Consider the following 12,029-nt stretch of genomic DNA (forward strand, 5'->3'; position numbering starts at 1 on the left):
TAAAGATCTGAATCAAATTTGAATTTTTCCGTATGTGTATATAGTGTGTGTATGTGTGTGTGTGTGTGCGTGCGCACAGGCACATCTACAAGCACATACTATCAAGCAACTGTGCAGGTTAGAGGACAGCCTTGGGTGTCAATCACAAAGGCAAGGTAGGACAAAGTCTCTGGGATTACACACCCACACCTCTTACCGTGTTCGGCTTTGCACAGATGCTGGGAATCTGAACTTAGGTCCTCATACTTGCAGGGTAAGAGCATTACCCACGGAGCCATTTCCCTAGCCCCCAAAGTACAAAAAGAAGTAACTCTCAGGGTTTGGAGTTTGTTTTTCTTTTCATTCTTTCTTTTTTCTTTTTTCTTTTCTTTTCTTTTTTTTCTTTCTTTCTTTCTTTTTTTTTTTTTTTTTTTGCCAAGTGTACATTGACATGGCTTATCAGTCCACTCAAAATGAAAACAGCCTAAAGAAAGCAAAGGAATTGTCTATGGCATTCTGCATAAAAATACTGAGGTATTTCTCCTTTCAAGATAGATTTTGAGAAAAGAATCAGTATGCAGACCACATGGTTAGTAAAATCAACAATTCTCTGGAAATGCAACTGCAAAGCAAGGCTTCCTGCTGCCCAGGTCTAAATTCAGATTAGTTAAAAACAAAACAAAACAAAATGAAAAAACAAAATTGTACTGATAATTTCTACAAGCCCCAGGGTTTTGAGTTCGGATGACACTTAAGAAAAATAGGATTAGGTGATGCAAACATGATTTACTAGGAGAGCATGAAGAGGGAGAGAAGAGAGAAACCAAACCAAACCAAATAAAAAACCACCTATGGGTGATTGGATGGACTTCACGACTCAAAAGCAACATGGCAGATACATGCTGTGTGTGTCTGGCTCCAAGCTCTGACTGGCTGTCTACAGGAAGATGTCTACTTGGACACGCTAACGTTTCAGTGACTTTGGGTGACTTGTGTGTCTCGCTGCACTGTGTCTTAGGGACAGGCTATGGTCACCTTCTGCTCTGTACCACGGAGTGCAGGGAGGCCCGCTTGGTACTGACTTGCACTTGCAGGGTAAGCACTGGGTAAGGAACTGGGAGAGCTACAGAGGTCGTAAGCACAAGGCTGGGGCAGAGGTCGGGGGAGGGGGAGGGGAGGTGGCTGGTTCTGACTGGCGTGTGGCACAGGGCAGGCTCCCCCAGCGGGACTTTTCCTACCTTTCCTTGTCATCCTTACTAACGGAGGAGTCTCGTTTATCTACATCTCTATCTCTGTCATGGGCTGCAGCGGACGCACTGCGCTCCAACTGAAGCCAGGGGAGAGGGGTCGGGAACGACGGAGGCGTTCGGTGCAGCCGGTTCCAGGGTTCGTGAGGATTGCTAAAGTTCTGCACACGGGGGCTATCCTTGTGGCCGAACACTGAGTTGGGTGCTGAAATGGTGACGTGAAGAACAAAAAAACGGTTTCAGAGAGATCTCACTAGAAACCTGTCGGAGTGAAGGGTTACCAAAAACTTTAACAGCATTCAGAGTTAAAACGAATACATGTTATTGGCAGCTGGAAAAGGAAGGAGATTAACACACTCATTAGAGGAACGCTTGTCCTACACTGCAGAGGCAGCTCACAGCCTTACCAAAAAAATAAAAAATAAAAAATAAATCGATGGAGAGGAAAAAGTGCTAGATGCTACTCCTGGCATTAGTCAAATGAACATCAGGAAAGACCATGCAGGATCCTCATCATGTCTTTAAGAATGCACGAGTCTGCATGCTGTGTTTCTGTTGTCTGTCTGTCTGTCTGACTGTCCATCTGCTAACTGACTGACTTTTCTTCCTTCCTTTCTTTTTGAGACAAGATCTTGTGGGTCCCTGGCTGGCTTCAAACTCCCTGTGTAGCTAAGGATGATCCTACTGCCTCTGACTTCCCAAGTGCTGGGATTACAGGGTTGCGGTTCCTGCTGGGGGATCCGTAGGAAGATTATACATCTCACAGTGTTTAGGGTCTGCTAGGGATGGAGAATGTCCTGCACATTGGGCAAGCACTCTGCCCACCCAGTCACATTCCTAGGCTTGCTATTCTTCATTGAACTTTTTTCAACCTTGTTACATCAAAAGTAAAATAAAATTAACTTTATTATTATTATTATTATTATTATTATTATTATTTTGAGCTGTAACCAAAGCAAACTGCTTGTAGTGACAGAGCAAGTCCCTATTCCTGATGTACAAAGCCTATGCCAACAGTGGGCTTGTGGGGCTTATGAACTTACAACCAACTTCACTGTTAAACCTGTTTGGACTGCTCTAACCCAAACTTGTTGAAAATAATAATAATAACAATAACACCAACAATAATAATAAACCCCATACATCTTTATTCATTTTTACTTTATGCATATGGGTTTTGTCTGCATGATTGTATGTACACCATGTGTGCACCAATACCCAGCCTATAAAAGCCAGAAGAAGGCTTTAGATCCCCTGGACCTGGAGTTACAGATGGTGATGAGCGGTCATGTGGGTGCTGGGAACCAAGCTTGGGTTGTCTGGAAGAGCAGCCAGTGCTCTTTCCACTGAGCCACATCTCTCCGTCCCCAAGTGATGTTACCCTTCAGGGTCCCTTCGTTTGCACTTTATTTTCAACAGAGCCTCACTATGTGGCTCTGGCTGGCCTGGAACTCTATAGACCACAGCTCAGAGATCTGCCTGTCTCTGCCTCTGGAGGGCTGGGATTAAAGGTGCGCTCTACCACACTGCCCCTTCCCTCTGCTTCTAAATGATTTTTGGTGGTGCTGGGGAGGGAACTCGGGGCCTTGCCCATGCTAGACAGGCTCTCTATCACTGAGTCATGCCCCTAAGCCCTTACTGGGGGATTTTAGGCAAGTGCTGTCACTGACCCATATACTCAGCTTAAATTAGTTTTCCCAAAGTAAAGTTTCCCTTCATCTCAAAAGGTCTAAAGCCATATATGGGTTAGAGACATTGTAAGATGGAGATATAAAAAAACAAAATATTGAGAGGTACTCACTAACTGAAGGGTTTCCAAGTCCCCTGAAGGCATTGCCACTGAGTGCCTGTGAATGTAGACGGCCTGTTAAAAGGCTCTGTGAATGAGATGGGGAAGGAGGAGGTGTGGTCAGGGACTTGTGAGTAAGGAGCACAAGTGTCTTGGCAGGCAAGAAAGTAATAGACCCTCTGTGATGCACCTTCGCTGTCCTGATGGACTGTGTAAGGGTTTTTATGTGCCAGGACTTGGGCATTGGGTTAGCGAGAGTCCCCAGGGGTTTATTTTCCAGAGTGTCACCCTTTGCATGACCCAGCTGTGTATTTGGGGTGACACTGAGCAAGCTCAGGACCCAGTGTTCTAAGCTGCCTTCTTGTCTGCCTCTGTCTCTCCTTTTTTTTTTTTAAGGCATGTTTTATTTAACTCAGGCTGACTTCAAACTTGATCTAAGTCAAGGCTAGCCTTGAACTGATCCTCCTGCCTCATCTCTACCTCCCAGGTGCTAAGAGGACATGCACGAAGAAAATGAGATGCTACTGGACTAGAGAGAGCACTGGGGTTTGATTCCCAGCCCCCACACAAGAACTCAAGACTGTCTGTAACAGTTCCAGGGAATCTGACACTCACTTGTGGCCTCTGAGGGCAACTCAGGCACATGTACGACATGCATTCATGTAGGCAAAACACTTATATGTGTAAAATAAAAGTAAGTAATAAAACTGGGCATGGTGGTGCAGGTCTTTAATCCCAGCACTTGGGAGGCAGAGGCAGGCAGATCTCTGCTGAGTTCAAGGCCAGCCTTGTCTACAGAGCAAGTTCCAGGTCAGCCAGAGCTATAGAGAGAGACCTCCATCTCAAAAAAAAAAAATGTATAATCTTCCTATATATTCCCCACCAGGAACTACTGCCTGTGACTGACTGACTGACTGACTGACTGCACTTCCAGGAAATAATTGAATGGTCACAGGAGGTGTAAACTGCTAACAATAATGTATGCAGAAGTCAAAAGCAAAGAGTGCGGCTCCCTGATGCAGCTCTTGTAACACTCATGCATCTTTCTTTATAGTTCTTAGAGGGAACCCTAGATGTATAGGCAGGACGAGCCCACCCAGAACACACATGTCTTGAGATGCCGAGAAATACTTTCCGCCCCACGTCCCTTGTGATGGTTAATACCGAGTGCCAACTTAACTGAATCTAGAATCACCCGAGAGACAACCTCTGTGCACAGGTGTGAGGAAGTGCCTTAGATTAGGCTGAGACGGACAACCCACTCTCAGGTGTGTGGGGGGGACCAGCCAATAGGGTGGGGCATTAAACTGAAGAAGAAGAAGGAGAAAGCTCGCTGAGCACCAGCAGCCATTTCTCTCTGCTTCCTGAATGCAGGATGACCCCTGCCTCAGGCTCCTGCCACTGTGCCCCACCCCAGCTGGGGGTGGAAATCCCAAGGGCACTATCCACGAGGGGCTGCAGGGAGGATCCTGCCGTCCGTCTGACTCACCTAGGTGAGCGGCAGCGTTGAGAAAGTTGCTGTGATGAGGTGATGGTCCAAAAGGATTCCCAGTAGGATGTGCAGCACCTGCAAAACCCAAGAGAGCAAAGTCAGAATTTAGAAAAGAACCCTTGCTACGAGACGCGAAGAGAACGTGTTGGAGTCGAATCCCACTGTATCCACAGCTCCTGCCGGTGCAACTGGGTAAAAGACAAAGTTCCTGTTAGGGACAAAAGAAGGCGGCATTCCTCCTCCCATCTTTCCTAGCTGCTTAGTTTCTGTCAACTTAATACCGAGCTGGAGTCATCGAGGAGAGTGAACTAAATTGCAAAGACGTCCTCATCAGACAGGTCTGCAGGCGAGGCTGTGGGGTATTTTCTCTGTTCATGATTGATGTACGAGGGCCCAGGCCACTGTGGGTGGTGCCACCCCGAGGCAGGTGGTCCTGGGTGGTTTAGGAAAGGGAAGGTGAGTGGGACCCTGCAGAGCAAGCACGTGATTAATGCTCCTCCATGACTCTGCTTCAGTTCCTGCCACCAGGTTCCAGCCCTGACTTCTCTTCATGATGGCCTGTAAGCTGAAGTAAACGATTTTCCCCCAAGTTTCTTTTGGTGGTGGTGTTTTATCAATAGAAAGAAAGTTAGACTGGCTGGCCACTATGAGAAAAGGCATTTATTTGCTGTACGTGCGTGTGCATACACGTGTGCAAATATGCAAGAATCTGCAGGCGGGGTCAGCCGCTCTCTTCCTTAAAAGTTTTGAGGGGCTGGGGATTTAGCTCAGTGGTAGAGCGCTTACCTAGGAAGCGCAAGGCCCTGGGTTCGGTCCCCAGCTCCGAAAAAAAGAACCAAAAAAAAAAAAAAAAAAGTTTTGAGACAGGGTCTATACCAAACCTGGGAATTCTCACTGATTTCTGCTACTCTGGCTCTCCAGTGAGCCCCACCTCCCCCACTCTGGGCTCAGAGATGCGCACTGCCGTGCCTACCTATATATATATAGCAGGTCCTCATGCTATGAGGTGAACACTTCACTGGCTGAGCTATTGGCCCCAAACTACCTTTTTATGAGGCTGATGGCATAAACATTAGGCCTGGTTAGTGGAGTGGAGCAGATCCAGAGTACAGGCAGCCTCTATAACCAAGTCTGTCTACAGAGATGCAGGCTTGCAAACACTGAAGAGAATTCATCTCTGGAGAATTCTGAAGAGAAGGCAACTCTTAAAGCAGAGTAGCAGGTCAAGGGCTTCCTTCTTCCGCACTCCAGGGATACTCCCCCCCAGCCCCCCATAGGTAGTCCTGAGGCTGCAGACATTGCCACATTGAGGAGGAGTCTCCTGCCAAGTCCTGCTCTCATTACTCAGGGGTGTGGTGGGTTCTTACCATCTACTGAGAAGGCTGTCACAAGGCTCAATACCACCAAATGGACTGCTGGGAGTTGACGCTAAGCAATGGGAGGCTAAGCCTGCCAATGCCTCTTAATTTCCAGTGCCAAGAAAAGATACTTTATTCCTGTTTTGAATCCCCAAATCCTCAGTGTGGCTCAGTTGGTAGGATGCTTGCCTAGTGTGCAGAAAGCTGGGCTCCATCCCCAGTACTGCATGACCTGGGTGTGGCAGTGCATGCCAGCTATGCCAACATTCGAGATACAGAGGCAAGAGTTCAAGGTTATTTTCAGGCTATACATGGATACATAAACACACACATACACGTATTGAGCAACTGACTTTAATAGTCTTTACTTCTGCTGCCAGGGAACCCAGGCTTAATGTACAGCTCCTTTTATAGGAGGAGTAGTAGTTGTAGTTGATCTTTGTTTTCTCTTTGGTTAATTTGAACTTTAAAATTACTTACTTAGTGTGTGTGTTTGTGTGTGTGTGTGTGTGTGTGTGTATGTGTGTATGCATGTCTGCATGTGTGTGTGAAGTGCGTGTATGGCACGGGGATGATGATGATGATGATGACTATTTTTGTTCTTTCTGCTGTTGTTGTTCTTCCTCCTCCTCCTCATTTCCTATTTGGTTGGTTTGAATTTCTGAATTCCATTTACTTAAAGTGTAGTGTGTGAAGTACATGCACACCATAGTGCATGTGTGGAGGCCAAAAAACAGCTTTTAAGCATTAGTTCTTCCCTCCTACCATGTGGAACCCAGGGATCAAACTCAGCTGAGAGGCTTGGTGACAAACAACTTTACTCCCTGTGCCATGTTGCTGGTCCTAATTATTATTATTATTATTGTTGTTGTTGTTGTTGTTGTTGTTGTTAAAATATTTATGTGCATGAATGTACACACACGAACCACACAAGTGCCTGGAAGGTGTGAAATTCCCTGGAAGTGAAGTTACAAGGAGGTCTGAGTCACCATATATGGGTGCTGGGAATCACACCTGGGCCCTCTTCAACAGTAGCAAATGCTGTTAACTACTGAGCCATCCCTCCAGTCTCTCAAATTATCTTTCTTTGAAACAAACACATCACATCCCTTTCCTGCAGGAAGCTGAGAAAGAAGGGGAGGAGAAAACAGAAGAATGTGTGTGTGTGTGTGTGTGTGTGTGAGAGAGAGAGAGAGAGAGAGAGAGAGAGAGAGAGAGAGAGAGAGAGAGAGAATTGGGGAAGAACATTATTTTTTAAAGTTCAGGCATTCAACCTGTTAATGTCAGCAGAGAAGACAGCCCTGAGGAGACTAGGAAGGCAGGCCTTCATTCAGACATGCGTACCAGACTCTAGGGCATCAAATTGAAGCCCTCACACTTGAATGCCAAACACTTTTACAATGAACTGTTTCTCTCCCAGCCCTGGATTTCTCTTTTGCATCTCTGGAGACCCCCCAAAGGTCCTGGGCTTGCACAGTAAGGCTCAACACATAAGGACAGATGCTGGAATCTCAGATTTTGAAGGCACCTAAGGGGCTCTCTACACACATGTCGCTGAGAAGTAAAAACCAGCTTCTCGTCTGCACAAAGCGAACATACTCCACAGCCTTCATTAGTCACCGCCAATGTTGCCAGCCAAATTAAAATGTGGGCTACACACTGTGCGGTGCATGCTAGTTAATGCTCTGACAAAAACCCAGGCCCCTGGGGATGCCCACCGTTCCAGGATTATTGAAGCAAAAGAAGCCAATTCATCCATTTGGCTGCAATGAAGTCCAGGGAGAAATCTCTCTATTTCTCTCCGGAAATTGCTCTCCATGTATCCTTGTCCCGAGCTAGGTGCCATGGTAACAGAGCCTTCAAACACATTCCCCAAGCAGAACCCACAGGAGGAAACCCTGAGACTCTGGCTATTCCACCCATCCCCAAGGGTGATTTGTTTGCTTTGACCACAGGGCTACAGTACGGTTGCCAATGCTTCTTGCTTCTCGGTCGCTCAGTGTGAGAGCCAATGGGTCTACCACATGCAAATCCAGGCTCAGAGCCTGAGAAGGCAGTGGGACAGGTGGATGTGGAACTTGTTCCCTTAAGGGTCAGAAATGGTGTGCTCCTTCACTATGTGTGTTCCTAGGGGTAAATTCAGATCCACACAGTGAGCACAGGAAGCCACAGAGGTTGTTACTACAACAAGCAAAGCGCCACCACTGAACTATTCACTGAGCTCTGTCCCAGGGACTGAGTACTAATAGCAGGCTGGAGATGTAGCTCATTTGGTAAATGCTCTCCCAGCATGCATGAAGACCTGACTTCAGTCCCTAGCATATAAAGTAGGTGTGATTACACCATAGCCTGTGACTGCAACACTCAGTAAATGGTGTCATAATCGGAAGTCTAAGATCAGCCTGAGCTACATACAGAGTCCAAGGCCACCTCAGGCTCATCAGACCCTGCCTCAAGGGGCATAGTCAGGGAGGTGGGAAGAGACAGGAAAGAAAGACGGGGGTGGTGGCCCATATTCCCAGTACTCAGGAGGCAGAGGCAGGCAGATTCCTGAGTCTGAGGCCAGCCTGGTCTACAGAGTGAGTTCCAGGACAGCTAGGATGACAGAGAGAAGCCCTGTTTGGAAAATCCAAAAAGACCAGTAGCTAGGTGTAGAACTGTATGTAATCTTAGGACTCAGGAGGGTGAAACAAAGACTAAGTTCAAGGTCAACTTCCTCTACATAGTGAGTCCTAGACCCCTAGGTGAGCAAAAGGAAGGAAAACACTGAAAGAACAGTTGATATCAATAGGACCGGTTATCATTTGTGTATGTGTGTATTACAGTATAGTTCATGAGTGGAGGTCAAAGGACAACTTTCGAGAATGAGGTCTCTCTTTCTACCATGTGTCTCAGGGAGTCAAAGTAGGGACATAAAGATTGCCAGTAATTGGCTTTACCCACTGAGCCACATTCCCAATCCTATTACTGTTAGTTTTATCTGTCAATTTGCCACAACCTAGAATATCCTGCTAAGAGAATTTCAGCTAGGAATTATCTAGTTCAGGTTGGCCCAAGGTATGTTTGTGAGGGACTGACTTGATTACTAATTGACCTGGCCTGCTATGGGCAACACCATTCCCTAAGCAGAGCCCTGAACTTTGAGATCAAGCTGCTAGGATGTGTTTATTCTCTTTGCTCTTGACCATCGATGGAATATGACTAATTGCTTTGAGTTTTTGCCTTGACTTCTCTTCAATGATGAAATATAACCTGGAAATGAAAACAAATGAATCTTTTTCTTCCCTGAGTTGCTGAGTTTTGGGGTTTTGGGATTTTTGTTTGTTTATTTGTTTGTTTGTTTGTTTGTGTTTTGGTTTTTTTGTGGGGGGAGTGTTAGGGTATTTGGTATATCAACAGAAATGAAACTATGACATTACCTAAATATTCTATTTGACTACTACTTCTGGCCAGTGTGTACCTTAAACAGAAAGTCCTCTGATACCCTCCCTCTGCCCTCCTCCACAACTGGACCTTCTGCAGTGAGGAGACACTGAGAAAATGTATTCTCAGAGCTGAATGAGTTTCAGTGACAATATGTTCTGCAACAGAGCAGCCAGAACCATCTGGGCCATTTGTTTATCTCAGTCCTTATTAAAGGCAGTGCCTTTTTTATTGTTTGCTTGCTTTCCACATTCTAAAAAAGGATTTTTTGAGACAGCAGCTTATATAACCCAGACTAGCTTTGACTTCACTATGTACTGAGGATGACCTCGAACTCCCGATTTGCCTGTCTTGGTCTCCTTAATGCTGGCGTTACAAGTGTGCAACACCGTGCCCAACTTATGGTGTGCTGCAGACGGAACCCATGGCAAGTTGCTAGCTAGAAAAGTTCTCTATCAACTGAGCTACATCTCAGTCCTGTTTGTTTGCCTTAAGAAACCATGGCCCAGGTTGTGCTAAAGCTCACCATGTAGCCTAGGCTTGCTTTGAATTATCACATCTCTCCCGCTTCTGACACAAATAGACCTAAGCCACCAAACACATGAAGCTAATCTGTCTTGACTGGATGCTTCCAATGTATCATTGGACCCTCAAAGGGCAGTGTGATGGTCACAGGGAAGAAACACTCACAAATTGTTCAATAGGCAACAGAAATGTGAGGTTAAATTCATCCTCACAGAACCCCTGGCTTTATTGGTCTTCCGATCTGCCCTGGCAAGCTCTCTGATCTTTTTCAATAGCTTTTCACACACCTTCGAGTTGTCTCTGTTTAACACACAGGAACAAATGACAAACAAAAGCAACACAAGTATTGCAAGGCAAAGCATTGTGGGTACATGCATTCCTGTGCACGCAAGTGCATGTGCACATGCCTATGAAGACCAGAGGTCAACCTTAGATGTTATACACCTTGCTTTTGTTCATTTGTTTTTGTTTTGAGACAGGGTCTCATTATATATGCCCTGGGACTTGCCATGTAGACCAGGCTAGCCTCAAACTCAGAAAGATCTGCCTCCCTTTGCATCTCAAATGCTGGGATTAAAGGCATGCACCACCATACTCCATTCCCACCTTGTTCTTTGAAATAAGGTCTCTAGTTGGCTTAGAACACATCAGTACAGCTAGGCTAGCTGGTCAGTGAATTCCAGTGTCTGGCCTGTCTCTGCTTCCCCACTGTTGTGATTACAAGTATGTACTACCTTGCCCAGCTTAATTATCTCTTGGTCCTTATTGAATGAAAGAGAGGTGTATCAAGGAAGCAGAGCCCATCTCCCTAGTCTCGTGGGGTACTATACTACCTCACAAGCTGGTATGAATCCTATTCTTTAGTTATTAAGTGATTAGGAACCCTGAGCCCAGGCATCACTCTGAATTGTCGGCTCTTGGCACCACCCCACTCTCTGAACTTACCAGCAACAGAGAATAAAGTGAAAGGTCGTGCCAGATCATGGGGGTGATGGATGGCTCTGAAGAGAGACTCAGGAACTCAGGCTTCAGCTTGTGTGGATCCAGCTTGTGTGGATCTGACTGCATCTGTTTCTAAAACAAGAGGAAGGGGAGAGGCGGAAGCTGGGGAGGCCAGTAGACAAAGAGATATTAGTGAATAACTCAAGACTGGAAGGGGTGGGTCAATGCTGAGAACACTGTGAAAACAAAGCCTTCGAATGCCAGGAAAGCAAGCTGGCCTTGCAGAGACTGGCAGGGGCTGCTATAAGGTGGCATCTGCTTCCTACATCATAAATGTTTTATGGCAAAGCCACAGACTTGGCTTTTGAAATGGTCTAACCTGAAGGCTACAGCCAGGTCCTATTTATTCAAAACCTAGTACCACTCTCCATGCAGCTCATCATTCTTTGGTAAAGGCCCAGTCTGCAGGTTCTTGCCTATCCCTCCATCTCACATAGCCCAGGTTAGCCGGGCCTCTAGCCCACTGTGAAGCTGAGGATGACCATGAGGTCCTTATCCTACCACTTCCACGTCTACAAGAGTGTATCATCATGATACCAGAAAAGAAACTCAGGGCTTCCTGCATAGAAGACAAACACTCTATCCAACTGAGTCACAACCCAGACTGGGTTTGTTTTGTTTGTTCATTTTGAAGCAGAGTATCACATAGCCCAGGCTATCCTCATATTTGCTACATACTTGAGGGTATGCTTACACTCCTAATCCTTGGTTCCAGCTCCCCAGTGCAGAGATTACAGGTCTGTACCACTATGCCTGAATGCAGGTCCCCACCACCACCACCACCATATATTTATTTTACTTCTGTCTATCGTGTGTGTGAGGGCGATATATGTATGAGAAAGACAGACCTATCTGTGGGTACCCACAGAGTCCAAAAAAAGGGCAACAGATCCCCTGAAGCAGAATTACATGGAGCTAGAGTTGCAAGCAGTTGTGAGCCTTCCGGATGGGTTCTTGGAGACAAAGTCAGCTCCTGAGCAGTGTGCTGATTAGGGGGGTCAGTTACTTTGCTTATGTTTGTTTTCCATCAACTTGATAGAAAATAGGGTCATCTAGAAAGAAGGAACTTCAATTGAGAAAATAACTCCATCAGATTGGTCTATGAATAAGTCTTTGTGGCACTGTCTCCATGAATGACAGATGTGAGAAGTGTATGGGGCCAGCCCTGGGCAGGTGGCTGTTCCCTCATAGGCTCTGTTTGAGTTCCCACCTCC

The 12,029-nt window shown here is 46.1% G+C and overlaps 1 protein-coding gene across 1 annotated transcript in view; it reads right to left on the reverse strand.

Moving 5' to 3' along the window:
* Positions 1 to 401: 401 nt before the first annotated feature.
* The window catches only part of LOC148002226 (autism susceptibility gene 2 protein-like), a 29,533-nt gene continuing 17,905 nt past the window's right edge, over positions 402 to 12,029 (reverse strand). Inside the window, exons 3-5 of the mRNA XM_087579679.1 lie at positions 10,759 to 10,887; positions 4,505 to 4,582; positions 402 to 1,431 (exon numbers count right to left, since the gene is read on the reverse strand). Coding sequence (XP_087435805.1) covers positions 4,505 to 4,582; positions 10,759 to 10,887 — 207 coding nt within the window. The 3' untranslated portion in view covers positions 402 to 1,431. The remainder of the gene's footprint in view (positions 1,432 to 4,504; positions 4,583 to 10,758; positions 10,888 to 12,029) is intronic.

The sequence above is a fragment of the Rattus norvegicus genome, chromosome 12 (assembly GCF_021556685.1).
Source record: "Rattus norvegicus strain SHRSP/BbbUtx chromosome 12, alternate assembly SHRSP_T2T, whole genome shotgun sequence".
NCBI lineage: Eukaryota > Metazoa > Chordata > Mammalia > Rodentia > Muridae > Rattus > Rattus norvegicus.